General features: G+C 51.9%; 2 protein-coding genes across 5 annotated transcripts in view; one reads left to right on the plus strand and one right to left on the minus strand.

The window, feature by feature from the left end:
* On the minus strand, positions 1 to 15,631 carry ZNF74 (zinc finger protein 74). Of its 4 annotated transcripts, none has more exons than XM_033232865.1 (5): positions 15,120 to 15,631; positions 14,365 to 14,450; positions 8,722 to 8,848; positions 8,108 to 8,203; positions 1 to 3,087 (listed from the first exon to the last, which is right to left on the minus strand). In XM_033232865.1, exons 1-5 carry the CDS (start codon positions 15,151 to 15,153, stop codon positions 1,496 to 1,498), a joined length of 1,935 nt encoding a protein of 644 aa, XP_033088756.1. In that variant the 5' UTR covers positions 15,154 to 15,631; the 3' UTR covers positions 1 to 1,495. The 4 variants fall into 4 exon arrangements, with proteins under 4 accessions (XP_033088756.1, XP_033088755.1, XP_033088758.1 ...); XM_033232864.1 differs by having other exon boundaries at positions 8,108 to 8,206; positions 15,120 to 15,574; XM_033232867.1 differs by lacking the exon at positions 14,365 to 14,450 and having other exon boundaries at positions 15,120 to 15,599.
* The window catches only part of LOC117096526 (breakpoint cluster region protein-like), a 16,494-nt gene continuing 6,892 nt past the window's right edge, over positions 15,152 to 24,753 (plus strand). Inside the window, exons 1-7 of the mRNA XM_033233944.1 lie at positions 15,152 to 15,550; positions 15,717 to 15,755; positions 18,083 to 18,192; positions 19,472 to 19,611; positions 20,667 to 20,801; positions 21,667 to 21,832; positions 22,313 to 22,481. Coding sequence (XP_033089835.1) covers positions 15,152 to 15,550; positions 15,717 to 15,755; positions 18,083 to 18,192; positions 19,472 to 19,611; positions 20,667 to 20,801; positions 21,667 to 21,832; positions 22,313 to 22,451 — 1,128 coding nt within the window. The 3' untranslated portion in view covers positions 22,452 to 22,481. The remainder of the gene's footprint in view (positions 15,551 to 15,716; positions 15,756 to 18,082; positions 18,193 to 19,471; positions 19,612 to 20,666; positions 20,802 to 21,666; positions 21,833 to 22,312; positions 22,482 to 24,753) is intronic.

The following is a 24,753-nucleotide window of genomic DNA, read 5'->3' on the forward strand; positions in this document are numbered from 1 at the left end:
GTAATGTATCAAAGTGCAAAATGCAGTTTTATTAAGAATTATGGGGATTTTATTTTTCATAAGTCCACATTTTCTGAACTGTGGTTATTTTGCCAGCATAATTTAAAAAGCATACTGAAAGAATTTCATAAATGGTAGCACTCCATACAAATGTAAAGTATTATCACCAAGGGGGCAGCTTATTCTTGCTTAGGACGGAGTAGAAATAACATTCATTCAAGATTAACTCTGTCTTCCTATCTCTGAAGAGTGTCGGGACGGAGAGCCACCTTTTCCAGGGTTTGTACAACACCTCCATGTGGGACCACGATGGAGCCCATCTCCCTGGGCTTCAGCTCCCCCTCTCCAGTGGATGCTGGGAGGGGCTTATTCTGTGACCTGGGCTGGTGACTGGTGCTACATAGTGAGAAGCCCTGCAGGGCAGCCTCACCAGCCCAGGGTGGCCTTGCCCAGGCCCAATCAGTGAAGGGGAGCCTCCAGACACATCTCTCTTGATGTCGTGCCCATCTTTCCTGGATGCACTGGGCACTGCCTGGGAGTTCCCAATTTCTCACCAGGGCTAAATGGCAAGAGGTGATGTTGGCATGTTAGGATCTGGCTACAACGATGCTGGGCCATGCTGTGACAGCTGTGGGAACACCCCTGACTGCACTGTCACTAACACACAGCTCTGCAGTAGAGCTATTTACATGAAGTAAGTCCAGGAAATTCACTTTTTCCAGATGCCCACCACCCAAGATTATTCTCCTCTCTAGCAATATAATAATGTTCACTGGAAAGTAATGCTGTTCATAATTCTTGTTTTATTATTATTCTGAAAATAATAGTTTATGGAGGAAACTCCTGATTGAAGCCATGTCAGGAGTCCGTCGAGGATACAACAGTTGATGTACCTCCTTTTTATTTCACACAGGGTCTTGCTTTGTCACCCAGGCTGCAGTGCAGTGCTGTGAATCATGACTCACTGCAGCCTTGACCTCCCAGGCTCAAATCATCCTCCCACCTCAGCCTCCTGAGTAGCTGGGATCACAGGGACACGTCACCACATCTGGCTAATTTTTGCATTTTTTATAGAGACGAGGTCTCACCATGTTGTCCAGGCTGGTCCTAGACTCCTGGGCTCAAGCGATCCCCTTGCCTTGGTCTCCCAAAGTGTTGAGATTACAGGTGTGAGCCATGGCGCCCAACAATATCCCTTCTTTTTACTGGCAAGAAAGATCTTTCCCCTCGTCAACAACTTCCAGGTCCATCAAGGAAAACAGGTGACAGGACTACCTCAAATGGCTCTCAACTTTCCTCCTGGAGTGTGGCCCTTCTGGGGAGGTGACTGACTTTAACTAAAAGAGGCACCCTGGCATGCAGACCTGATTGGGGTGATAAGGCAAGGCTTCCACAGCTGGAGGAAGGTGGTCTGGATCTAGGAGCCAGGGAGGATCAGGGTGCTTTCCTCCTTGAGTAGCTCCGAAAGCGGCTACTGACACCAAAGCACATCATGTTAGTTTCGAGGTTTGCTTCCCAGGGAGAAATTCCTGCCAGCTCGGGGCGGAACGACGCACAAGAGCTTTGCCACATCCAGCGCGTCGATGGGGTCCACGTCCCTCAGCCCAGCATCCCCTGTACCCAGCAGGCTGCCAGGCACGTAGTATGTGCTGAGCAAGTGTTTGTTGAACTGGATGGCCAAGGGCTTCCCCTGGCTGTGCAGCCTCTGGTGCTCAGTGAGGTGCGAGCTCCAGTTGAACATCTCCCCACATTGTTCACACTTAAACGACTTCTCCCCGGAGTGGATTTTCTGATGTTTAATGAGACAGTGGTTCTGACTGAAGGCTCTGCCACACTCGCTGCACTTGTAGGGCTTCTCACCAGTGTGGATGCGCTGGTGCACGATGAGGGACGAGTGGCAGCTGAAGGCCTTCCAACACTGGCTGCAGTCGAAGGGCTTCTCGCCTGTGTGGATGCGCCGGTGCACGATGAGGTAGGCGTGGGAGCTGAAGGCTTTGCCGCACTCGTTGCACTTGAAGGGCTTCTCGCCGCTGTGGATACGCCTGTGCACGAGCAGGTACGCGTGGCAGCTGAAACCCTTTCCGCAGTCGGCGCACTTGAAGGGCTTCTCGCCCGTGTGCGTCCTCTGGTGGAGGGTGAGGCGCGAGCGGCTGTTGAAGGCCTTCTCACAGTCGCTGCACTTGAAAGGCTTGTCCCCGCTGTGGATCTTCTCGTGCACGGTGAGGGAGGAGTGGCAGGTGAAGGCCTTGCCGCAGGAGCCGCACTGGTAGGGCTTCTCGCCCGTGTGTATGCGGTGGTGGCGTGTGAGGTGCGTACGCTGGTTGAAGGCCTTGCCGCACTCGCCGCACCGGTAGGGCTTCTCGCCGGTGTGCACCCGCAGGTGCATGCTGAGCAGTGAGCTGCAGCTGAAGGCCTTCTCGCAGGCGCTGCACTTGTAGGGCCGCTCGCCCGTGTGGATGCGCTGGTGCACGTTGAGGGACGAGTGGCAGCTGAAGGCCTTCCCGCACTCGCCGCAGAAGAAGGGCTTCTCGCCCGTGTGGATGCGTCGGTGCTCCAGCAGGTTGGTGCTCCAGGTGAAGGCCTTGCCGCACTCATCACACTTGTAAGCCTTCTCCCGGCTGTGCCAGCGCCGGTGCAGCGTGAGGGAGGAGCTCTGGCGGAACGCCTTCCCGCATTCGCCGCACACGAACTCGCCTTCCCCAGCGCCCGCCCCGCGCTGCCGGCGGGCCTGGGGGAACTTGTGCGGCTCACTTGGTGTAGAGGTGTTTTCTCCCGCACACAGTCTAGCAGGAGCCTTGGTTCTGCCCTCAGTAGCCTGGACGTTCTTGTGTGTGTCCAGCAAGCGTCCCCCCTCGGGAACGCGTTGCTGGGCGAAGAGGGGACACCTAAGGGGGAATTTCTCTACAGGGACGTCCCAGACGATAGCATGTGCAGGCGCCCAGGGCGCAGCCTGACTCCTCTGCAGAGCACCGGCCTGGCGCCCCCACGCCTGCGCCCCGCCCAGGGGCCGCTCGGTGATGGGCTCCTGGGCCGGTTCTTCTTTGCAAATACCCTGCTGTTGAGAGGGCACCACCTTCAGCTCCCATTCTGTAAGATATTGAAAGTGATTTTCTGTGAGCAAGCGGAAACCTGGCCTAGAATTCAGATTTGAGAACCGACCTGGAGATGCAGATAAGCCCAGAAAAGAGGAGAGGACCAGGACCAAGGCTGGAAGGCATAGGCAGGGAGAAGGGAGAGCCCAGGACGAGATGTGCAAGCAAGAGCGGGAAGAAAGGAAAGGAAGAAAACGCAAGGAACTACCAGAGAGCAAAGACCGGGAAAGGTGGAGGGGCCAAGGGAATCCCCGAAGGAGCAGCTACAAGCAGCAAGGGGGCTGAGAAAGGGGCAAGCTCGGGAGCTGGTGATCAGGATTACACTTATTCACAGACACGTCGGCTGACCGACTGCTCTGTCAATACCATGGCAGGTGTTCGTAATACACAGGGCAAATACAAGTTTGTTTTGTGTTTGTGTTTTTTGAGACGGAGTCTCGCTGTCGCCTAGGCTGGCGTGCAGTGGTGTGATCTCAGCTCACTGCAAGCTCCGCCTCCCTGGTTCACGCCATTCTCCGGCCTCAGCCTCCCGAGTAGCTGGGACTAATAAATGAATTAAAAATTGTCTGTGGTGCCAAAAGGAAAAAAGGCCTCCCACACTCCAGCGCTTCCCTTTAGAACACTGGGAATTGCAAATGTTTTCTCTGAGACGCATGCAAACCTTTTCAGAAGTGAAATGACCCTAGTCCAAGAGTCCAGTCCAAGATGTAACTTCCTGCTTGTCAAAAAGGTACAAGAGGCTGGGCGCGGGTGGTTTTTGCCTGTAATCCCAGCACTTTGGGAGGTCAAGGTGGGCGGGTCACTTGAGCCCAGATCAAGACCAGCCTGCGCAACACAGACCCCACTACAAAAAATATAGAATTAACCAGGAATGATGGCACATGTCTGTAGTCCCAGCTACTCAGGAGGCTGGGGTGGGAGGATCACCTGGGCCTGGGGAGATTGAGGATGCGAGCTATGATCATGCAACTACACCCCAGCCTGGGCAATAGAGACCCTATCTCAAAAAAAAAAAAAAATAATAATAATAATAATAAAACCCCAAAAAGCTGTCCTCTTCCTTTAGGTGAAGACAGTTGTCCTGTGTGCTGGGTTGGATCTGTCTCCTCTGTCAAAGGGGGATGTTTCTTTCTCTCAGGCACACCACATCTGGTTAAACACTTATTCAATAAGAAGGCTTTCTTTCTTTTCTATCTCTATAGCAAGGTTTTCTGAGCTGGCAGGAGATTTTATTTCTAATTCTGTCCTCCCCAGGCTTAAAAAGTGGCATCTAGTGCAGTGGGCAGAGCTGCATGGTGGTGCTGCCCGTGGCCCCAACCCATCCAGAAGGGCAGGGCAAGTGGAACTGGCCATGGCACACATGGCAGGTGGCCAGGTGGAGAGGGAACAGCATGTGCAGAGGCTCAGAGGTGAGACAGTAAGATGAAGACAAGATACGCAGAGGCAGGAAGGCTGAGAGGTGACCCTGGCAAGGTGGATGGGTTTGAGGTGACCAGATGCCTGACTCAGAGAGCAGTCGGGGAAGAAAGGCCTTTTGCACAGAGGGTGACTTGATCATGTGGTATCTTGGTGGGGGGCAGGGACAGAGTCTCGCTTTGTTGTCCAGGCTGCAGTGCAGGGGTGCAATCACGGCTTAATGCAGCCTCCAACTCCTGGGCTCAAGCGATCCTCCCACCTTGGCCTCCCAAAGCGCTGGGATTAGATGTGTGAGCCCCTGAGCCTGGTATAATGGTTTGTCTTGAAGGTGGCTTTGGTGGTGTGTGAGGAGGTGGGAGCGAGCAGTTAGGGAGGCCAGTTAGGGAAGCCGTCTGAATAATTCAGGTGAAAAATGGCAACTTCAGACTGGTACCAAGGCTGTGAAAATGAACAGGAAGCAGCAGATCTGAGAGCCATTGAGGAGCTAAAACTGCTGGCTCTAGCTGTTGACTGAAGGTGGCAAGAGAGGAAAAATGGGGGAGAGGATGAGACCTCAGCAAACACCCAAGCCAAGGATGGACGGTGGAAGCTTTTGTAAAGACAGGGACGGGAGGAGGAAGGTCCAGTTCCAAGTCTGGTCTTAGACATGCAGGCAGAGGCCCACGAGATGGTCAGTGACACAGGGCTGCAGCTCAGCTGGTGTTGCTATAGTGTAGACCACGCTCACACCAAGTGAGAGGTGAGAGTCTAGGGAAGGTGCATAGAGCAGAGAGAAGAGGCCCAGGCCAGAAAAAAGTCGTTTTGGCAGCAATAGGGCCAACAACATAGCAGGGCACATACATCTAAGGGATAATGTGCAATCAGTAAACATCACATGAGGATGCTCACTACGCCATGGCCAGTGTGGTAGCCAGACTCCGGCATGCGTGCTGTGCTTCCAAGGGTGCGTAAGGCTTTATTTATTTATTTATTTTGAGACGGGGTTTAGCTCTCTCTCCCAGGCTGGAGTGCAATGGTGCGGTCATGGCTCACTGCAACCTCTGCCTCTCAGGTTCAAGCGATTCTCCTGCCTAAGCCTCTAGAGTAGCTGGGATTACAGGTGCCCACCACCATGCCTAGCTAATTTTTGTAATTTTTTTTTTTTTTTTGAGATAGAGTTTCACTTTTGTTATCTGGAGTTACCTCCCGGGTTCAAGCAATTCTCCTGCCTCAGCCTCCCGAGTAGCTGGGATGACAGGCATGCGCTACCACGCCCAGCTAATTTTGTAATTTTAGTAGAGATGGGGTTTCTCTATGTTTGTCAGGCTCGTCTCGAACTCCTGACCTCAGGTGATTTGCCTGCCTTGGCCTCCCAGAGTGTTGGGATTACAGGTGTGAGCCATTGCACCCGGCCACGTGTAGCTTTAGAAAAGTCTATCCGCACACAGAGGAACGGCCCAGAGGAATCAGTGATGTGGTCAGTTATTAGAGAACAGTTATCTCTGGGTGGAAAGATTATGCAGGATTTCAATAACCTTTCAGCCTCATTTTCAGTGTATTCATATACGAATCAAACAAAAATATGAATTTTTTAAAACCTGTAATTTTGTCAAAGAGGACAAAGCAAGCATCAGAGGCTGGGGTGAGAAATAAAGACCAGAAAGCTGGGGCTGCAGCTGCTGTTGCAGGTTGGGACTGGGTGGTGTGTGGCAGCAGAGCGGGTATGGAGAAGGGACTGCCTTCCCCGACCCCTGTGCTCTGTGCTCCACAGCTTATTGGCTGCCTTTCCCACAGAAAGGTGTTTCTCAAGCTTTCTAGACACCTAACATGCTCAGCAGTCACTGTCCAATAAATTAAGCTGCAATTATTTAATTCACTTATTCATCAACCAACTCAGAAGAGAAGTCTACAAAAAGAATGTTGGAGAAGAAAAGCAGACCACCTTCTGCTCAAGACCCACCCCGGTCCCCTTTCCCTCATGGATGGCTGCCATCTTGGCCACAACCTAGAAGCCCTTGCTGATGTTGACCCTGACCCTGATGCTGGCCCTGACCCTGACGCTGATGCTGGCCTTGATGCTGATGCTGACTCTGACGCTGATGCTGGCCCTGATGCTGATGCTGACTCTGACCCTGATGCCGGCCCTGACCCTGATGCTGATGCTGACCCTGATGCTGACTCTGACACTGATGCTGGCCCTGACCCTGATGCCGGCCCTGACCCTGATGCTGATGCTGACTCTGACACTGATGCTGACCCTGATGCTGATGCTGACTCCGACACTGATACTGACCCTGACTCTGATGCTGGCCCTGACCCTGATGCTGACTCTGACACTGATAATGACCCTGACACTGATGCTGGCCCTGACCCTGATGCTGACTCTGACACTGATGCTGACCCTGACACTGATGCTGGCCCTGACCCTGATGCTGATGCTGACTCTGACATTGGTGCTGCCCCTGATGCTGATGCTGACTCTGATGCTGATGGTGGTCCTGACCCTGATGCTGATGATGGCCCTGATGCTGATGCTAACCCTGATGCTGGTGCTGACTCTGGCGCTGACACTGGCCCTGACCCTGACGCTGATGCTGACACTGATGCTGGCCCTGACCCTGATGCTGATGCTGACCCTGACCCTGATGCTGATGCTGACCCTGATGCTGATGCTGACTCTGATGCTGATGCTGGCCCTGACCCTGATGCTGATGCTGACCCTGATGCTGATGCTGACTCTGACGCTGATGCTGACTCTGACGCTGATGCTGGCCCTGACCCTGACGCTGATGTTGGCCCTGACCCTGATGCTGACGCTGACTCTGATGCTGTTGCTGGCCCTGACCCTGACGCTGATGCTGGCCCTGGCCCTGACCCTGATGCTGATGCTGACTCTGACGCTGCTGCTGGCCCTGATGCTGCTGCTGGCCCTGACCCCGATGCTGATGCTGACCCTGATGCTGATGCTCATGCTGGCTCTGACGCTGATGCTGACCCTGATGCTAATGCTGACCCTGATGCTGATGCTGACTCTGACCCTGATGCTGATGCTGATTCTGACGCTGATGCTGATGCTGACTCTGACCCTGGTGCTGATGCTGACTCTGATGCTGATGCTGGCCCTGACCTTGATGCTGGCCCTGACCCTGACGCTAATGCGCATACTGGCTCTGATGCTGATGCTGGTCCTGGCCCTGACACTGGCCCTGAACCTGATGCTGATGCTGGCCCTGATGCTGACGCTGATGCTGACCCTGACACTGACACTGACCAATGCCAGCTGCCCCTCCCCTGGTGGCCCTCTGACCCCAATCCCACACCCCCAGCTGCCCAGCCAACATCACTGGCTCAGTATTTCTATTCCTGCCTCCCCACCCCCATCAGCAGGTGGCCATTTGGTCCCAATGGCCCGGTTTGCTCCCTGTTGTATCCCAGAACAGGTTTCAACACACAGGCAGTGCTCAATATGTGCTGAAGGGAGACAGGCGGGAGGGTCTGGTGGAGGACCTGAGAACGTGACATGGAACTAGAGCAAATTGAGGGGGAAAAATAGGGGCCATAGGAGGAGGTGCCGCCAGAGGTGCTGGGGCCGGCACCCTTCCACCTGTGCCTCTGCTCACCTGGACAGGGCCCTCCAGGGACTTCCCTCTGCATGCTCCATGGCTCCTCGCCTCGTTCCAGATGGGAGATCACATCTGGCTTGTGCAGTGGAGGTCCTGCTTGTGGGGAGAAAGTGGGGCTGGGCATGCTGCGGCTCTCCAGGCCCAGCTGACCTCAGGGGCCGCCCCTAACAAGGACAATGCCTGTGAAGCGGACACCCTCTCTGGGAACAGGAGGTCCTCTGGGCCAAAAGTGGTGAGGGTCTCAGACTGGAACCCAAATCCCAGTACACACTCTGAAGACCCCACGTGTGCTGACGTCCTTACTTTATTGCTCGAGGACCGTTCCAGAGCCAGCTGGGCTCCAGGGTCCCACCTTCCTCTCTTCTCTCCCTGACCCCATCCCAGGACCAGGGGAAATGCCAAGCAAGGATGCTACCAGCTCCTACGCTGTCCCCTGGGGACTTCTGGTGTGGCCGAGGCCCCTGGCCATGAGTGCCCCAAGGCGCAGGTCTTGCTTCCCAACCCATGACATATCTGGCACCAGGGCTGGCACTGAAGGGATCCTCCTTAATATCTACCACGCAGAAGAAGGCTGACAGCAAACGCCCAGCCTGGGGCTGGGGGGATCTTACCTAGGGCAAGAAGGTTCTGGTAGTTCTCCAACATCACATCCCGGTACAAGGCCCTCTGAGGGGAGTCTAGCTGACCCCACTCCTCCTGGGTGAAGTCCACAGCCACATCCTTGAAACTCACCGATTCCTGAAATGACATATAGGTTCTCACTCACTCAGGACTGATTCTGTGTCCATGGTTCCAAAGGAGCCAGAGATTGATTAAGGACTCTACAAGTAAAAGGCTAACCTCAGGTGACTTCCCATGCACAGAAGGTTGTGCTGTAGACACTGACCATGAGTGAATTTGGGGACCAGGGGCAGGGAGAGGGGCTGGGAATTGGCATACATTCCCATACCACCTTCTAGACTGGGAAAGCAGGGCCTTGGCAACTTGAGGTGGGACCCAGGGGCTGTACATGGTTGTTGTATCATGCTCTAAGTCCTGGGTGAGATGCTATGCTTCATGGGGTCAAGAATTTCAAACTTAAAAATTTGAGAGAATATTAATAGTACAAAAACCCCAGCAACTCTATTGAAAGTTCACTAATGCAAAAGGATCCAAACTCAGACTAGATACCGTTATTATACTCTAAGGAAGGAAACCTTGTATATATCAGCAAGTTCTGTGCCCCAAGGGATCAAGAGAGGCTACCTGCAGTCCTCACCTGACTGCCTTCCAATCCTTCCCGCCTGCTCCCCCTGGGCCTGGGCATCCTGGCCACCACCCAACTCCAGACTTGCTTTGATTCTTGAAAGGATCAAATAGATGCCAAGTAATTTCACTGCATCCCAGAACAAATCCCAGAAACACTTAAGAAATTCCAAAAACCTACTCAACAAAGTAAAATTCACAATGTCCAGCATCCAATCAAATAACTAAAAGGTGAAAAATTTTAACGAAATCAGAGGAATTAAGAGTATATTAGAACAGTATGTGTTTACCTCAAAAGAAGTCATTAAGGGAGGAAAAGAGAAACAAAAAAGACATAAGACATAGAAAACTAATAGCAAGTCTGGGTGGGGTGGCTCATGCATGTAATCCCAGCACATTGGGAGGCCAAGGTGGCAGATCACCTGAGGTCAGCAGAATTTCTTGAACCCAGGAGGTGGAGGTTGCAGTGAGCCAAGATTGCGCCACTGCACTCCAGCCCAGGTGACAAGAGCAAAACTCTGTCCAAAAAAAAAAAAAAAAAGTGGGGGGGAAGAGACATGTAAATCCAATTATATTAATAATTACACTAAATGCGAATAGTTTAAACACTCCAATTAAAAGGTGGAGACTGTCAAACTGAATTAAAAAAGCAAGCTACAGAAACCTACTTTACATACAAAGATAGGTTAAAAGTGAAAGGATAGAAAAAGATAAACCCTGCAAATACTAATTTAAAAAAATAGCTGAAGTGCCTATAGTAATAGCAAAGTAGATTTCAGAGAGACAACTATCAGAGATAAAGAGAATAGTACATAATGATAAAAGGCTTAATTCGTTAAGAACTCATGGCAATCCTAAATATAAATGTATCTACTAAAAGAGCTTCAAAATACATAATGCAAAAACTGACAGAACAATTAAAAACACCATCATTCAACTTGACTTAACAGGTATTCACAGAACACTCTAGCCAACAAAGGCAGAATACATCTTTTTCAAGGGCATGTGGAACATTTACCAAGATAAACCACACTCTGGGAAATAAAATAAATCTTGGTAGATTTGAAAGGCTTTAAATCATACAAAGTTCATTATCTGACGACAATAGAATTAAATCAGAAATCCATAATAGAAAGTCATCTGGAAAATGCCCTAAATGTTAGAAAATGAAACAACACACTCTGAAATAACATACCGTTGAAGAAGAAATCACTAGGGAAATTAGAAACGATTTTCAGCTGAATAAAAATGTCACGTAACAAAAGTTGTAGGATATAGATGAGGCATTGCTTAGAAATTTATCGTGCTGAATGCTATACAAGGAAAAAAAAGTGTCAAATCAATATCTATGTTTCAATCTTAAGACACTAAAGTAAGTAAAGTAAGTTTCAATCTTAAGAGACCAAGGAGATAATAAAGATCAGAAATCTATGAAATGGAAAACAGAAAATAGAGAAAATCAATAAAACCAAAAAAATGGTTTTTTGAAAAGATCAACAAAATTGATAAACTACATGGCTCAGCAATTTCACACCTAGGTATTTATGCAAGAGAAATTAAAATGCACAGCCATACGTGTACTCAAATATTTATAGCGGGTTTATTTGTAACAGCAAAAGCCTATGAACGACTAAATATCCATCAGCTGGTGAATGGATAAGCCGACTGTGGAATACCCATCCAATGGAGTAATGGGCTGAATTGTATATCCTTCACCTCAAATTCCTATGTCTCAACCCTCAGTAACTCCAAGAGAGGTTTTTTGTTTGTTTCTTTGTTTGTTTTTGAGACATAGTCTCACTCTGTCACCCAGGCTGGAGTGCAGTGGTGCAATATCAGCTCACTGCAACCTCTGCCTCCTGGGTTCAAGAGATTCTCCTGCCTCAGCCTCCTGAGTAGCTAGGACTATAGGCACACGCCACTATACTCGGCTAAATTTTTGAATTTCTAGTAGAGACAGGGTTTCACCATGTTGACCTGGCTGGTCTTGAATTCCTGTTAAGTCAATTCCTCAAGTGATCCACCCAACTTAGCCTCCCAAAATGCTGGGATTACAGACATGAGCCACTGCATCCGGCCTGGAGAGAGGTTCTTTGAAGAAGTAATTAAGTTGAAATGAATTCAATACAGTGGGCCCTAATCCAATATAACTGGTGTCCTCATAAGAAGAGGAAATTTGGACACATAGAGGAAGTAAGACCATGTGGAGATGTAGGGAAAAGGTGGCCATCTACAAGCCAAGGAAAGAGACCTCAGAAGAAACCAACCCTGCTGACACCTTGATCTCAGACTTCTTTTTTTTTTTCTTCTTTGAGACAGAGTCTCGCTTATCACCCAGGCTGGAGTGCAGTGGCGCGATCTAGGCTCACTGCAAGTTCTACCTCCTGGGTTCAGGCCATTCTCCTGCCTCAGCAGCCCATGTAGCTGGGACTACAGGCACCCGCCACCATGCCCGACTAATTCTTTTGTGTTTTTAGTAGAGATGGGGTTTCACCATGTTAGGTAGGATGGTCTCCATCTCCTGACCTCGTAGTCTGCCTGCCTCAGCCTCCCAAAGTGCTGGGATTACGGGCGTGAGCCAACATGCCTGACCTTGATCTCAGACTTCTTGCCTCCTGAATTGTAATAAAATTAATTTCTGTTGTTTAAACGCTCCTGCCATACTTTGTATGGCAGCCCTAGCAGACTAATACAAATGGAGTATTACTCACCAATAAAAAGGAACAAACTACCGATTCACACAATAACATGGATAAACTCAAAAGCATATGCTAAGTGAAATAAAGCAGAGACAAAAGACCACATAGTATAAATTCCATATGAAATCCTTAAAGAGGAAAATCTATAGCAAAACTATAGTGGTTACCAAGGGGAGAGGGGAGAGGACGGAATGCACAGGGGCATGAGGTCATTTTTGGGTCATGGAAATGTCCCATATCATGATTGTGGTGCTGGTTGCACAACTGTATATGTTTGCTCAACCTCATCAAATTGTATACCTAAAATTGCACAGTTGTGCTGTATATAAATTACACCTAAATAAAACCTTATCCCGCAAAACACTGGATTTCAGATGAGGAGGTAGAGATGAGGACAAATGCTGAGAACACATCCCTAATTGAGGCATGCAGGCATGAAGGACGATGATAGTTGAGGGAAGGAGAAAATGGGCTGAAACAAAGCTCCAAGCCGGGTGTGGGGGTGCACATCTTGGTCCCAACTACTCAGGAGGCTGAGGTGGGGGATTTGCTTGAGCCCAGGATTTGAAGGCTGCAGTGAGCTATGATCGTGCCACTGCACCCCAGCCTGGGCGACAGAGTGAGACTCTGTCTCAAAAAAAAAAAACGAAAGAAAAACAAAAATAGTCCCAAAGGTATCAGAATATGGTGCTGGCCAGTAAGGCTGTCAGAGACTACATGGCTTCAGTGTGGGGAGCATCAACCAGCAAGAGTAGGGTAGGGTCTGAGGCCCGCACAGGCCTTTTTGGTGGTTATTTCTGGCCCACCGGGAGAAGCCCATGTCTAATGTGTCTTCATTCTGCAGGAAAGGGAATAAAAAGCCCAGAGAGTATGTGTTGGAATCAGATGCCGATGTGGTAATGACACTAGCAGAGAAGTCAGAACAGACCACACAAGATGTCCCAGGAGACAGAACACCTTGAACTGTGAGTGTGAATGAGACTGTCAAGAGAAAACGCCAAAGGTGATGTGTACTCAGGACAGTCAACTGGTTATTCAAGGATCTAACAAGCAAATATTTTAGGAATAGGGATAACACATGCACAAGGGCCCTACCACCTACAGGGAGCTGCACAGACACATACAGACATACATACATGCACACACATTTTTTTTTTTGCTGAACCATTTGAACGTAAGTTGCAGACATCATGACGTCTCACTCTACAGTCTTCAACTGGTATCTCCTGTGGATATTCTCTTACATAATCACAGTACTACCATCACACGCAATACATTTACTAGTGATACAATATGACCTAAGATACAGCCCATTTTCAAATTTCCTCAATTGTCCCAAACTGCCCTTTATCAATTTTTTTGGATCTACACCCTAGTCAAGGAACATGCATTGCATTTGACTGTCAAGTTTCTTGAGAACTATAAAGCATTGTGACACACTACAGAAGTGAGGCGCATCTCACAATACACGTTTTACAGCTGTTTCTAGCTGTCTATAATCAGCTGTCACCTCTTCTGAGTGGCAGACTGACAAAATCACAAAATGCTAAAAAACAAACAAACAAAAAAACCCATAGACCCCTCATCCCTCCAGATCTTTCACTCTACTGTGCTCTTTGTCAACTGCACCCTTCTAAATACTACCATGGGGCAGGGTGGTTGCCGTAGAGAAACAAAATGAGGAACAGAGTCCACAGTCTGTAAAAGGAGGGATCTGGGTCCCACGTGGCTGCAGAAGTGCCCAGGGCCAATTCCTTGCTGATCCATCAGATTCTACAAATCTCCAGGACTCTCCATGAAGGCCCCATGCCAGGGGCCAGGCACAGAGGAAAGCACACAGGGATGCCTCCCCTACCACCACTCTTAACCCAGTGCTGCAATCCAGGTCTTCCTCAGCCGCTGCACGTGCCCCTGTCCAATTCCATCCCAGTAAATCAACCGTGCAAACATCCTGCACCAACCCCTGGCCAGCATGTGGATAGACAAAGCGACCCCATGTGAGCCGTCACCTACTTTCTCAGGTTCCACTAAAACCACTCCTCAGAGCTCCCAGGACAGCGCTGGGCAGAGAGATCCCCAGCAACTGACCCACTGAATGGGGTTGGAGGAGACATTCCATAGAGTACATCTCCAGGCACACTTCGGGCAACATGTGGACTCTTCAACTGGAGCTGTTTCCACTGCCCAGAGCTTCCTCAGGACTGGCCAGCAGGTACCCGGGTGAAGGTCTGTGGAAGGCTGATGATCCAGGGCTGGGGAGGGAATGTGCCAACCCTCTTCATAAAGAAGGAAGAACACGCAGCCACTCACCTTGGACCTGGCTTCGGGAAGACCCCAACCTGATATATCCTCGGGATTCTCTTTCAGGGAAAGAGCAGGATCCTGAGAGGAAAGAGCTGGGGAAGGAGAAATGCGTCAAGACCACGGCTACTAGGCTCACAGCTGAGCTTAAAGCCCACCTGTCGTGGCACAAGTGAGAATCAGAGAGGAGGCCGAACCTGCCAGCAAGGCCAGGTGGGGAACGAGCCCCAACAGCTAGAACCAACTGATATAGCATCGAGGGATAATTCTGCCTGTTTCTCAGACACTCCAATTCATGAAGAAAAGAGCTGCTATCCCCCAATCAAGCACGTCTGAGTGGGAACAAATGGTTGGGCACGGGAAAGAAAGAAGCAGGAGTCCAGGCGCGGTGGCTCACTCCTATAATCCCAGCACTTTGGGAGACCGACTCGGGCGGATCGCTTGACCTCAAGACCAGCCTGGGCAACATGGCAAAACCCCGTCTCTACTAAAAATACAAAAATTAGCCGGGCGTGGTGGCGCGCACCTGCAATCCCAGCTACTTGGGAGGCTGAGGCGGAAGAATCGCTTGAACCCGGGAGGCAGAGGTTGCAGTGAGCGTAGATCAAGCCATTGCACTCCCGCCTGGGTGACAGAGTGAGACTCCATTAAAAAAAAAAAAAAAAAAAAGATGCTGGATGCTTCTGGGAAACTGGCCTGATCTGAGTGTCAATATTCTCAGGTGCAAATCCACAGACACGCTGACTACAAGAGCGAAGCTGTACCTGTCTTCTCGGGCTCCGGGGCAGGGATCTCCATGGCCTCCACGGCAGCCTCCCCGGGAGGCGTGGGCAGCTCTGTAGCCTCCAGGACCCAGGGCAGGCCCAGAGGAGCGAGTCCTGCTTCTGGGGCTCAGGGGCCTGCAGCGGAGCCTCGCGGGGCGGCCACGCGCTCACAGCTGCACGACCACACGCACGGATCCCCCTCCCCGCGCCTGGCTGAGGTGGGGCTCAGGCCGGCTCCGCAGATACCCACTCCCCACACCAGGCTCAGCCCCATGCCCGGCGCACGCACGCCCCGGCACACCCCCGCCACACGCTCCTCTGGGCGAACCCGCACTCGGAGACCAGGGCCAGGCCTAAGGTTCCGCGGCCCGGAACCATCGGACGCCGAGCGACCAGCAGACAGGCCCGGAGGCGGACAGAGACCGCTGACGGTCTGAGGGACCGGCAAGTGGACAAACCGAACTCCCACAAAAGGACGGCTACTGCCACAAAGAGCAGCAGGCGGCCGCCGCTGGAAAGTGCGCCTGCGCAGCACGGGCGCAAACTACACCTCCCGGGAGGCTTTGCGCCGCGCAGGCGTCAGACTCCATTTCCTAGAGGGAGTTCGGCCACTTGCTTGCGTCCGGACGCCAACGAGTATGTAGTATACCCTTCTAGGAAATGTAGTTATTGGGCCAATAGCCGGGAGCTCGGGCAACCGCCATGCTCTTGCGGGCGAATGTCGCCGTGTATCTCGATGTGCCGATCAGTGCAGTGCCGCTGAATGGGTGCCTAATTGCGAGGATATTGGGAGGGCGGTGCCCAGGAACTAGGATTTGTCGTGTTAGGTCGGCCACGTCCCCAAGTGGAGTCGGGTGGGTTCCTGCCCACATCTGTCTGCAGGAAAGACTCAAGTCCCTGGTCTTAGGGATATTGGGAGTGGGCCTGGCCTCGAGGGGTTTTCTAGGGGCCCTGCCCCCACTCCCCTTTCTCAAGCCACATTTCTGAAGCCCACGGGCGGAGGTCCCCAGAGTTGGGAGAGCTCTGGCCCTAGCCCCTCCCAGGGGGCCCTGTCCACAGTTCACCCTTGGAGTGAGAAAGGAAGGTCTGGGTGGCGGCCCAGTCGTGGCGGCACAGGGCTGTGCCATGAACACAGTGATGATGTCGGCGTCAGGAACACCGAATATGTACTGAGCACCAAACACACGCCAGGCCTACTTCAAGAGCTTGGAGTACATTTTTCTGGCAGAATGCTCACAGCAACCCAGGGAGGTTTGCCACCACACCCAGCTAATTTTTGTATCTTTAGTAGAGATAGGGTTTCCCCATGTTGGCCAGGCTGGTCTTGAACTCCTGACCTCGTCACCTGCCCACCTTGGCCTCCCAAAGTGCTGGAATTACAGGTGTGAGCCACCGTGCCCAGCGTGTGGGGTTTTTTTTTTTGAGATGGAGTCTCACTCTGTCACCCATGCTGGAGTGCAGTGGTGCGATCTTGGCTCACTGCAACCTCTGCCTCCTGGGTTCAAGCGATTCTCCTGCCTCAGCCTCCCGAGTAGCTGGGACTACAGGTATACGCCACCATGCCCAGATAGTTTTGTTTGTTTGTTTGCTTTTGTATTTTTAGTAGAGATGGGGTTTCACCATGTTGGCCAGGCTGGTCTCAAACTCCTGAGCTCATGTGATCTGCCTGCCTTGGCCTCCCAAAGTGCTGGGATTACAGGCATGAGCCACTGTGCCCATCCTAAAGTGGAAGATGTTAAAGACCAAAACACAGCAATGTCTTACTACATTAAATACTTGGTGTCACAACTGAAAAAATATTTTATTTATTTATTTATTTACTTACTTACTTTCTTAGAGACAGTGTCTGGCTCTGTGGCCCAGGCTGGAGTACAGTGGTGCGATCTTGGCTCACTGCAACTTTGGCCTCCTTGGCTCAAGCGATCTTCCCACCCCAGCCTTCAGAGTAGCTGGGACCACAGGGGTGTGCCACCATGCCCAGCTACTTTTGTTATTTTTTGTAGAGACGGGGTTTCCCCGTGTTAGCCAGGCTGGCGTCAAACTCCTGATGAGTTCAAGGGATCTGTCCGCCTTGGCTTCCCAAAGTACTGGGATTACAGGCGTGAGCCACAGCATCCTGCCTGAAAAAAATATTTTAAATAACTGTTCCAGCCCTGGCGTGGTGGCTTATGCCTGTAATCCCAACACTTTTGGAGACTGAGGCAGATGGATTACCTGAGCACAGGAGCTTGAGACCAGCCTGGGCAACATGGAGAAACTCCGTCTCTATGAAAAATACAAAATTAGCCAGGCATGGTGTTGTGTGCCTGTAATCTCAGCTACTGAGGAGACTGAGGTGGGAGGATGGCTTGAAGGAGTTGAGGCTGCGGTGAACCATGATTGTGCCACTGCATTCCAGCCTGGGGAACAGAGCAAGACCCTGTCTCAAACAAACAAATAAACAAACAAAAACCTGTTCCAGTAATCACCAGTTAGTTTGTATCAGACAAACTCTTGCCAATAACAATTCAAAACTTGCACAGAGAAATAGATCTCAGGAAGAAAACAGTAGTCTTAATGGGCTGATGATACAGAGGTTAGAGTTTGGGGCATCCAGAGTGTTTCTAAGTTGAGAGGCAAAATCCAGGAACAGAGACAGTCAAATCAGGGTAAGCCTCAGATTTTGCATAAAAATTTATTTCATATCCTTAGATGCCTCCTAATTGTATAAGACTCCAAGAAAGGCTGGGCGCTGTGGCTCACACCTGTAATTCCAGCATTTTGGGAGGCTGAGGTTGGCCTTCAAAATCCTTGCTCTTTCTGAAGTAGACTAGGGGTTTCCCCGAGGGGTGGTCTCACCTCACGCTGAGACCTCTGCATGCCTTGTGCGTAGAAATATTTGATGAGGCTCCCAGGGGCCCTTGGGGCCTTGGGTTATGAGGATCAGGAGCATTAGAGGACTATGCCCCTTCTCCCCACTATAGATTGAAGTAAAGCTCTCAGTCAAGTTCACCAGCAGGGAGTTCAGCTTGAAGAGGATGCTGTCCCGAAAACACACAGGGGTCTTTGGAGTCAAGATTGCTGTGGTCACCAAGTGAGTGCAGAAGGGCTTGGGCTCATGCACTGCGGGCGCCTGTCCCTTCAGCTGTTGCTGCAGAAAAAAGCATGTGTGGGTCTCTCCTCTCTGGGCATCGTTGCTGCACAGTGAGATCAGGCCCCAGAGAACACTTGGTGTGTTCAGCTACCTCCTGTGTTTCCTGCAAACCAGCTCAGGAGTGTCCTTGCTGCCTTGCTTGGAAGCCGTAGGCTGGCTCCAGGAACTGCCCAAATGCAGGGTTTTCTGTCCTCGCTTGGAATTTGTCACGGTCCCATGTTCCTGTTGAATGGTTGTAACCCCTGCCCCTTTGTCATGAGTCAGTTGCCAAGAGAAGCCTGTTTGTTGGTTTGAGAGCAGTTCTTGCAGACACAGATCACTTCCTTAGAGAATTCATTTGCTTCCCCAGGATGAAATCCGGCTGGGCCCCTGAACTTGCTGGTCATGTGGGCCGGGGCCTCCATCAGGCGTACCCTGGACTCCTATCTGTGTCTAAACACCACTCCCCACCCCCAACTACACGGCAGCCACTTGTGTAGCACTCTGGGAGGGCTCTGGGCATGAGCAGCGAGGACTGCCATCAGCAGCTCCCCCAAATAAGCACTGCTAATGAGGGTGGCTTGGAAGCAGCTTTGATGTGCTCCCAAATCCAGTTGCAAAACAGAACTAAAGTTAAGGCCTCAGCAGAGCACTGTGTTGTAACTTTGAAGGATTCTTACTCTAGTGTCCTGTGTGGCAGTATTGAAATTGTTCATTGTTAAGACTCAGAGGAGAAAAGCACTTAGCATCATGGGACTTGGAGCATTGGTGCTGAGGCAACACTTCATTCATTCGTCGGATGTTTATTTAGGCCTGGGCCCGGGGCGGGGATCAGGGGATTGTCCTCTCGCACAGCACATGGATGGCAGGACCAACACCAGGCCTGATCTCCTAGCTGGGGGCACAGGCTGCTAACCCCAGATCTGGAATCTTTCAGATGCCCTTCCTGTGCTGACTTTACTAAGCAGGGCTCTGACCTTCCCACAAAGATCATGTGTGACTTGCAGAGGGTCTGTCTGCTTCAGCCTCTTAGAAAGGTCTTGAGAAAGTACATGCAATGAGGACTGAGCTTGCAGAGGGAGATCAGGCATGCAGAAGGCTCTGTGTGCGGCCCCAGACCTGGGCGCCTTCATCACTGTCCTCACCCCACCTCCGGATGTGCAGAGAGGGGTCAGGTCTCCTGTGCTGTGGACCAACAGCAGGACTGTCAGGACACTGAGAACATTTCCTCCTCCTGCAGTAGAGAGAGGTCCAAGGTGCCCTACATCGTGTGCCAGTGTGTGGAGGAGATCAAGCACCGAGGCATGGAGGAGGTGGGCATCTACTGCGTGTCTAGAGTGGCCACGGACATCCAGGTGCTGAAGGCAGCCTTCGACATCAGCGAGTGTCAGCCTGCGCAGGATGGGATGGAGGTGTGGGCGGTGGTGTCCATGATGAGATCTCAGAGCACTCCATGGCCCCGGCATGTCACATCCTTCTCTGTGTCTTTTCTTCATTTACTGTTATATTATTTTTAAGAAAGAGAAGAAAGAGTTGTAGAAGGAGCTTCTGTAGAAGCCAGTTTTTAAACCATCCTAGCTACAGATGCTGCTTGCTGGGGTGCACCAGGGGCTTCCTCAGGGTCTTGGCCTTCCTGCCTTGGGGTGGACAGGAGGTATGGAAGGCCAAGACTCAGTGCAGTCTGTCCACTGCCCTGCTTGAGGATGCGGAGGGCGGAAGGCACTGACGGGGCCCAGTTCAGACCGGGGCTTCAACATCTCCACCTCCATCTCACCAACCCTCAGAGGCTATGAAGGACCTGGAGCTGCCCCAAATGCCAGGGGAGGGCACTGAGACCCCAGAGGGTCCTTGCCCAGCATCTTCAAAGCAACAGGAGTTTGTGCCTGCAGACCTTTTTTGGGGGCACGCACCACCTACCCTGACCAGGATCACTAGAATGCCCAGCACCCCTGGGTGGGCCCTGCGGTAGTTTTAGCTCCCTCTGGGGGCCCAGAATGGACCTGGCCTGTGGTGAGGACGTAAGCACCAGTGGCCAATTTGGTCCAAAGGAAGACACCGGTTCAAACACTGAAACCAATCAGATTCTCCAACGGCTTTCCTGCTATCAGAAGACACTGGTGCAAGAGTGGTTGCTATGTCCAGGGCAGAGCCACCTGATTCCCACCCAGGCACTGTGTCCTGCCATGCTGGCCTCCTCCTGATCATCACATCGGAACAAGCAGGGGAGAGGAATGGGAATGCCCACGCACCCCCATCAACTCTGCCGACACAGAACCACACACAGCTCTTGAGAGGGGTCAGATGAGCTGCTCAAAGCCTGGGAGGGACCCGCATAGTGGTCAGTGTGGCAGGGATGGTGGTTTAGCCAAGGCAGGGATGGTGGGAGACCCACTGGGGGTCCTGAAGGAGGCCGCTGCATTTCCGTGTCTTTCCAGATAACAAGGACGTGTCAGTGATGATGAGCGAGATGGACGTGAACGCCATCGCAGGCACGCTGAAGCTGTACTTCCGTGAGCTGCCCGAGCCCCTCTTCACTGACGAGTTCTACCCCAACTTCGCCGAGGGCATCGGTGAGCACTGGAGGCCTTGTCCTTGTGGGAAACGTCTCCTCCACATGCACTGCTGCCCTTGGAGGCTGTGAAAAGTGAGGTGTGGGAACCCGAGCTATGCCCCCTCTGCCATGATCAGTGTTTTAACCCAACCTTGGAAAGCAGGGGACCAGAACTGAACCTGTCCTGGAAGGCCTTGCCCATCCCCAGAGGGCTCCCCATCCCTATTCCTCGGGGAGACCAAGAGGGTGAAATGGTCAGCACTGCTGTGCTGTGGGGTCCTGAAGTCTGCTGTCCTCCTTCCGTCAGATCAGGGCTAAACAAGGGCACCCAGGTGCTCTAGCCATGGGTCCTGGCCCAGTCAAGCATGGGTTCAAACCTGCCCTGACCCTTAGTCAACCTGGAGGCTGATGTCTAAAGTGGGCACTGGTGCGTGCAGCACCTGTAGCCTCCACATCACCCTTAGGGCAAGTCTGCCTCCTGGTCCCATGCACAGAGGACCTGCTCTCCCAGCCAGAAGGTGCCTCTGTGGTGTCCAGGGCGTCGAAAGGGGTCTCTGCGTATTTGGTGGGGCTGGGGCCCTTTCCCCTCCTTGTGTCCCTCAGTCCCCTGTTTCATTCCACACCAAGCCTCCCCTGCCTTGGGCTCCCCTGGGGAGGAGGCAGCAGCGAGGGAAGCTCTGACCAGGAGCAGCTGCTTTTGTGGTACCTCCTGCTGCTGTTTACTGGGTGCTGCTGACCCCCGTGAGGCAGAGAAAAGGTGTTCGGGTGGCTCACACCCCACACAGGCGCCCCTCACAGGGTCTTCACTGGGGGCCAGCGCTGTGGGAGTGAGGATGATGATGGGCCTGGCCTTTCTAGTGACATGAGCCCTGGGTGCTCCATAGACCACCCTGGGAGAAGTCTCCGGCTCGTGACCCTGAGGAGTAACGCACCGCCTTCTGCAGCTCTTTCAGATCCGGTTGCAAAGGAGAGCTGCCTGCTCAACCTGCTGCTGTCCCTGCCGGAGGCCAACCTGCTCACCTTCCTTTTCCTTCTGGACCACCTGGAAAGGTAGTCCAACTCTCCTGTGGCTGCCCAGGGCTCCAGATTCCCAGGCCGTGGGGTGCCCTTCTGCTCCCAGCAGACCCCCAGCACTGAGGACCTTTCCCCCCAATCCCTGTCTGCAGTCCCTCACTGCTTCTAGAGACTAGCACCACTGCCACCCCTGCCCCAGCCTCTCCTTTTTGCTACCCTCTTTTCTCTGCACTGTGGCCTTAACAAAGAGTTCAGAGCTTTGGCCATGGCCAGTAGTGCACTTGTACCCCTCTCTTTCCTCCCACCCAGATCATAGAGGAGACCTCCCCACCAGCCCAGAGCTGGCCCCTTGTCCTGGGCCACTGAAACCCAGAAGTACCAGGGCTGGAGTCAGTTTGCAGGGTCGAGATCAAGGTCAAGGTCTCTTCCTCCCTGAGGACTCCAACATGGCCCAGCCCCTCTGCTTCTATCCTGGTGGTGGCATTGAAACAGCACCTCTGCTTCGGTCCTCTACAGGGTGTCAGAGAAGGAAGCAGTCAATAAGAAGTCCCTGCACAACCTCGCCATGGTCTTTGGCCCCACACTGCTCTGGCCCTCAGAGAAGGAGAGCAAGCTCCCTGCCAACCCCAGCCAGCCCATCACCATGACTGACTGACCAAGCTGGTCCTTGGAGGTCATGTCCCAGGTATGGGAAGACAGGCTTCAGCCCATGCAAGCCTGACCTGAGAGAGGTGGCCTCTGCCTGCCACACCCCCAGTCCTCCCATTTTCCTACTTGCATGGTATGTGGTGGTAGCTGAGATTCAGAGAGAGGAACTTGCCTAGGTCTGCATGGATGGGAGTGTTAGGGAGGCCCCATGCCACTTGTGGGTCCTGTTGGTGCACCTCGCTGAGGGCTTAAAACCACCCCAAGTGTTTGAGTGTGGTGGCTCATGCCTGTAATCCCAGCACTTTGCGGGGGCTGAGGCAGGATAACCGAACCCAGGTGTTTGAGACCAGCCTGGGCAATGTAGCAAACCCCATCTCTAGAAAAAATAAAACTAAAAATTAGCCAGGCATTGTGGCACACACCTGTAGTCCTAGCTACCTGGGAGGCTGACACTGGAGGATCACTTGAGCCCAGGAGTTAGAGGCTGCAGTGATCCATGATGGAGCCACTGTACTCCAGCCTGGAGGACAGAGCCAAAAAAAAAGTTGAGTGAGTCTGCTGAGCTGAGAGAAGAGAAGTGAAGCCACCTGTGCTGGGGACACTTGGGGCAGGGAGAGAGTGTGGGCAGAGAGAAGCCAGAGAAGTCCAGGCCTGTGGAAGTCAAATAGGAGATCATGTACCAGGAGGGTGGTCAGGATCAGAAGATAAGGCTGCTCTCCCAGGAGGACAAACCCTAAAGTGCGTCGCCTGGGACTCCCTCCCCGGGGGTCTGGTGCCCCTACTGGAGCTGCCTTCCAAAGAGGACAAACATGGCAACAAAAGACCCATTTCTGCACAAAAATCCTTCTGGAAAGAAAAAGAAGAAAACCGGGAATGGAGTCAAAATGCTACCCTGTGTTGACTTATCGTCTCAATTCTGTTATAAATAGAGTGTGGTTTCTAAGTCAGGGAAATGGAAGAGGCTCCACCCACACAGGGACAGGGCCATGGCCCCACAGGATGAAGCAGCAGTGTTTATTCAAGATACAACAGTGAGGGAATTCAGTCACATTACCTTCTCCCCGAAGAGGGCACATCTTGACAAGTGATCCAGTAGAAATCTTTTAAACTCTGATAAGTTAAAAAAAAAACCATTCCCTTCATCCTGTCTCCCAGGGCCTGACCTGGACTCTAAGATGCACTGGCTTGGGGAGCCCTTGGGTGGCTGCGTGGAAAAACCACAGTCTGAGGCCAGCCTGGGGCTCCCAGACCGGGCTGGGATCTGCCCAGGCCACCTGTCCTTCCGCTTTGGGTCGCTGTCTCTTGGCAGATGACCCGACACTTGGGGGTGGCCCAAGGACACCTCAGGAGGGTTTAGTTCCTACTCTACAGGTGGCCCGATTAGTCAGAGGTTTCCAGGGCCTCTGTCTGCCTCCTGGAGATGGACTGGGGCCTTTAGACTTCGGTGGAGAACAGGATGCTCTGTCTCTTGCTGTCCGGGGCAGGGATGGCCTCCAGCTACAGGAAGTACAGCAGCACCTGAACCTGCCCATCAGAGTGGAGAAGAGGAGAGCGGCTCAGAGGGGATCTCGCAGCTGCTGGTGGGGATGTCTTTGGGGCCCAAGCCCTCAAGTCCACCTCAGGTGCTGGAAACCCCTGCTGGTGTCATGAACCCCCTTACAGTGAGACAGGGGTGGGATGGGGTCCTGACAAGGCATGACTAAGGGGGGTTATTTATTTTAGGGATACACAGGGCCCCCCTCTGAGCTGCTCTCCTGGGCCACTGTGCTCAGCCAATTTTTATGACCGTGAGTGGGGACAGATTTCTTAAGCAGTTCACAAAGAGCCATAGTTTTAAGGGAAGAAATTGATAAATTAGACTATATTCAAATTAAGAATTTCTGTTTATTAAGAGACACCACTAAGAAAGTGACAAGGCAAGTTGCAGAGTGGGAACAGTTCTATGAACACACAGAACTGACAGAGGGCTCACATTCAGAATATGTAAAGAGCTCTTAAAAATCACTAAGAGAAAGAAAAATGGGTAAAAGACATAAGCATGTAATTTATAAAAGCAAATACTTGAATGTGTTCATCTTTCTTAATATTCATGTAAATGCAAATTAACATCACAACAAGATAACACATCCTCCAAAACAGCTGAAATGTAAAAGACAGAACACCAAGTGTTGGAGAGAATCTGGAGCAACAAGAACTCTCATCTGCTGGAGGGGATACCGTGTTTGGCCATTGAATACTAGTTCTAGAAAGTAGCACATTTAGAACTCAGGTATTTCACTCTTAGGATAACAGAAAAACATGCACAGCTG

This window comes from Trachypithecus francoisi, unplaced genomic scaffold (assembly GCF_009764315.1).
Source record: "Trachypithecus francoisi isolate TF-2019V2 unplaced genomic scaffold, Tfra_2.0 Lachesis_group14, whole genome shotgun sequence".
In the NCBI taxonomy this organism is placed as follows: domain Eukaryota; kingdom Metazoa; phylum Chordata; class Mammalia; order Primates; family Cercopithecidae; genus Trachypithecus; species Trachypithecus francoisi.

Bases quoted from the DNA above. Each gene is read 5' to 3' on its own strand.
- ZNF74 (XM_033232864.1), bottom strand. From the start codon at position 15,153: ATGGAGATCCCTGCCCCGGAGCCCGAGAAGACAG. The intron at 14,451-15,119 runs GTACAGCTTCGC...CTCCTTCCCCAG, and splicing joins CCCGGAGCCCGAGAAGACAG to CTCTTTCCTCTCAGGATCCT. The intron at 3,088-8,107 runs GTGAGCAGAGGC...AATATCTTACAG, and splicing joins CCCTGGAGGGCCCTGTCCAG to AATGGGAGCTGAAGGTGGTG.